The sequence below is a fragment of the Austrofundulus limnaeus genome, unplaced genomic scaffold (genome assembly GCF_001266775.1).
Source record: "Austrofundulus limnaeus strain Quisiro unplaced genomic scaffold, Austrofundulus_limnaeus-1.0 Scaffold43, whole genome shotgun sequence".
NCBI classification, from domain to species: domain Eukaryota; kingdom Metazoa; phylum Chordata; class Actinopteri; order Cyprinodontiformes; family Rivulidae; genus Austrofundulus; species Austrofundulus limnaeus.
Window position 1 is genome coordinate 1361943 of NW_013952445.1, and position 3798 is coordinate 1365740.

A 3798-nucleotide genomic window follows, 5' to 3' on the forward strand; every position below is an offset into this window, starting at 1 on the left:
ATAATAAATAGGAAACTGCTGCAACTTCAAATTGATAGATTTTGAGCTACTGTTTGATGTGGTAGTAGCTGAGAGTCATACAAGATCTCACAATACTGCACATGGGACTTTATTTTACAGCAAAYGTTGTTGCTTTTGTTTAATCTCTGTTTAAATCCAACTTCTTCTTCCAGTCTTTTTCTGTTTCATTCTTTACCCAAGAAGGGAAGTAATCCTCTGGAAGGAAGTAAGGCTCGTTTTCCTCTCCCCCCTCTCTTCTCTGGTTGTCGTCGTCGTCTCTCCGTTCCAGATCTCCGGCTTCAGCTTGGAGTGCCGAGGCTGCCAGCTGGAAGAACAGAGCTTCCTGATGGCAGCTCTGTGAACGCAGCACTTTCTGCCTCAGCTCAGCGAAGTACAGCTGCTGCACTCTGCTGCTCCTGAAACCAGACGAAACACCGTCGAATCTAAAACTGTGTTGACTGAAGCCATGGCCACGAGTAGCAATTGAACTTACAATATCAGCAGCCCACTCCCCACGTAGAACTGGATTCTCAAAAACAAGATGAACGGGACCTGCTGACACAGAGGGAATGTTTACTTTGCTTCTTAATGCTTGTTCTGGGAGCTGTTTATCAACTAACCCTTAAAGATCCTCTGCTCCATCTTTTGCCGAAGTATTTGCTCAGCTTTTTTGTCAAATCCAAAAAGAGGTATTCATTATCTGAAGAAACAAAATGAACCCAATAAATCAACACGAGGAAAACAAAGAGACAGGTCGTGTTTGTGCTTCCCCTCCCTAAAGCCAGGCGTTCCACAGTAAATGAAGGAAAAACATTTCCTCCTGAGCTCCCACATACCTCTGAGGACACCCAGACCAAACACTTGGAGATCACTGACACCGAACTGATGCAGCACAGAGTCCATGACCTCCTGGCCTTTGGCTCTCACCTGTCAATCACACATCAGGAAACAATAACAAGGAGCATCAGACTGAATGGATCAAAAAGCTTAATCTTTATCACAAGGATACATTGCATTTCTTATCACTTAAWAGGACTGGGCAGAATTCAAAACAATTTGTATTGCAATCGGCGCGATCAACATCTCTTTCATAGAGGTGAAAGAAATAAAACTGGTGGGAGTGACGAYTGATCAGTCAATACATCTCTCCTTATATCGCACACATTCATAAGAGAATGTCTAAAATGGGTCGAAATATTGCTATAATTTGGTGTAATATCTAKTCATGACTTMTGGAATAAGAAACTGGTAAYTGTTTGTAGTYCTGCTGTGTGGTCCAGCGCCTCATAAAGAGATTGAAGTAAACTGGATATTGATCACTTGGTTGTAATTTTAGAACCATAGGAGTCAAAATCAATGATAAACGTTTTCACTGCTTTCTTCTGTTTGTACATAAAATAAATCTCTACAAGTTGTCCAGAACGCAGCGGCTCGTCTTTTAACAGATACTAACAAATATGAACACACGTCTCCAGTTTTGGCTTCTCTCTATTGACTTCCTGTTTGCTTTAGGATAGATTTTAAGWTTTTGCTGCTAACTTTTAAAGTTCTTTAGGTCTGGCCCGTCACACCTTTGTGATCTCCTTAACATCCACGCTCCAGTTAAAGCCATTCGATCATCCAWCCAGTTTCTTTTAGATGTTCCTAAATCTAAGCTTAAATTCAGAGGTGATCRGGCTTTTGCAGTTTTTGCCCCAAATATTTTAATCGGATCGCTGAGAATGTTAAGATTTTAAAATCTATCCTCAAGACCCATCTTTACTCCTTGGCTTTTGATTCCGACAGAGTTTGAGATACTTTTAGATTTGATGGTTTTATATGGGAGCCCATTTCTGCCACCCTGATAAAAAAATAAAACTTGTATCTCATAATTATGACTTAGCTATCTCATAATTATGACTTAGCTATCTCATAATTATGACTTAGCTATCTCATAATTATGAGATACTATCTCATAATTATGACTTAGCTATCTCATAATTATGACTTAGCTATCTCATAATTATGAGATAGTATCTCATACTTATGACTTAGCTATCTCATTATTATGACTTGGCTATCTCATTATTATAACATACTATCTCATAATTATGACTTGGCTATCTCATTATTATAACATACTATCTCATAATTATGAGATAGTATCTCATACTTATGACTTAGCTATCTCATAATTAGGACTTAGCTATCTCATTATTATGACATACTATCTCATAATTATGAGATACTATCTCATAATTATGAGATAGCTAAGTCATAATTATGAGATACAAGTTTTATTTGTTTTTTTATCAGGGAGGAGGAAATGGGCTTCCATAGTTTCATGTTGTATTTCTGTTATTTTTTTTTAAATTTGACTTATTTTTGAAGATTTCTGTGTTTCTTAGTTGTTTTATCTGTTCACTTGAACTGTGAAGCACTTTGGTCAATTTCTGTTGTTTTATGTGCTATAAATAAATTGTCATTGATACTGTATAAAACTGGAACATTACATAAACCGTTTTGCACATTTTCTCAGCTGTTGCCCTTTTCGAACAGAGTTTTCAAACAAGCCAGGCTTCTGCTGTGACATTTACTTCATCTCTGCCTAAAACACTCAAACATACAACTATACCTCTTATTGGAATATGTTATCTGCTGACATAACACCGCTAACACTCAGGTATTCAGAAAGAACCTGCAAAATCTTAGTTTGACTGGATAATGGAGACAGGTTGATTTAGGGGTGGGGTTGCTTTATGCTTGTTTTCTGTTGGGACACCAGGGAGAATAGTCTTCATGAAGGTGACGACTACTGGTGATCCCATTTAATAATAACCAATATCAATAGAAAATAAGTTCAATAGAGTGTTAGTAATTTCACCTAACTCGGATTGAGAACTGTAGCATTCTGTGGGGTTCAGGCAGAGGAAAGATTATCGGCTCAACTTTTCATGGCCCAGCAACGTTGGCTGCATCAACCAACTCACTTTTTGGTAAGCTGCAACCTGCTGAGCAACATGTGCAGTAACAGATTCATGGTTCACCACTGCGCCTTATACTGTATCTGCTAAAAAGTAAAAAGTTAATAAAAAAAAGGGATGTGGAATGAAAAGAGAAAATGAGTGCAACAGCTCAAGAGGAAATTGTGGATATAAAAGGAATTGTGACATCACCAGCCTTTTCTCTCCTATGTCAAATAGGTAAAACAAAAAAAAAAAAAATCAATAATAATCAATATCAATTGATGCAAAACAGAGATTTTTTTTCAGTCATATCACCCAACCAGCTCTATGACTTAAACTCAGTTCTACTCAGTGTTTTGATGTTACATTCCTGTAAGCATGGGCGTAACCGCCATAGGCACCGGGTGGGACATGTCCCCCCACACTTCCAATATCTGTGCCCTCTGTCCCCCCCACTTTTAAGATGGTGATTACGCCCTTGCCTGTAAGTACATATTTAAAGCGAGAGCTGTAGAAAAAGTCAACTCACCCTGACACAACAGTCCAGGTGCTGTTTGTTGGGTAGAAGGACACAAATGTGCCGTGTCTTCATCATCACTGAAACATCAGCTGGTCTCTGCTCTCCTTATATCCTCCTCCAGAGAGCAGCCATACCCCTCCTCATCCTCACTATGAAAAAGACTGAACAGCCTCTTTATACTTGGCTTGTACAGAGTGACTTTTTTGTAATCTTTATTAGTTCTTCAGGCTTCCTGGAGGTTTTTTGGAATTTTTTTTGTCCCAAATCATGACAGGGTATTGTGTAAAAAGAAGAGTTGGGCCTAAAAACAACAGAAAAAAAGCGTATTATATA

At 38.4% G+C, this 3798-nt stretch overlaps 1 protein-coding gene across 1 annotated transcript in view; it reads right to left on the reverse strand.

Moving 5' to 3' along the window:
- Nucleotides 1–3552, reverse strand: part of LOC106516984 (FERM domain-containing protein 1) — a 7352-nt gene extending 3800 nt beyond the window's left edge. Inside the window, exons 1-5 of the mRNA XM_014007628.1 lie at nt 3475–3552; nt 837–927; nt 621–700; nt 494–552; nt 197–416 (exon numbers count right to left, since the gene is read on the reverse strand). Coding sequence (XP_013863082.1) covers nt 197–416; nt 494–552; nt 621–700; nt 837–927; nt 3475–3540 — 516 coding nt within the window. The 5' untranslated portion in view covers nt 3541–3552. The remainder of the gene's footprint in view (nt 1–196; nt 417–493; nt 553–620; nt 701–836; nt 928–3474) is intronic.
- Between the last annotated feature and the right edge of the window lie 246 nt (nt 3553–3798).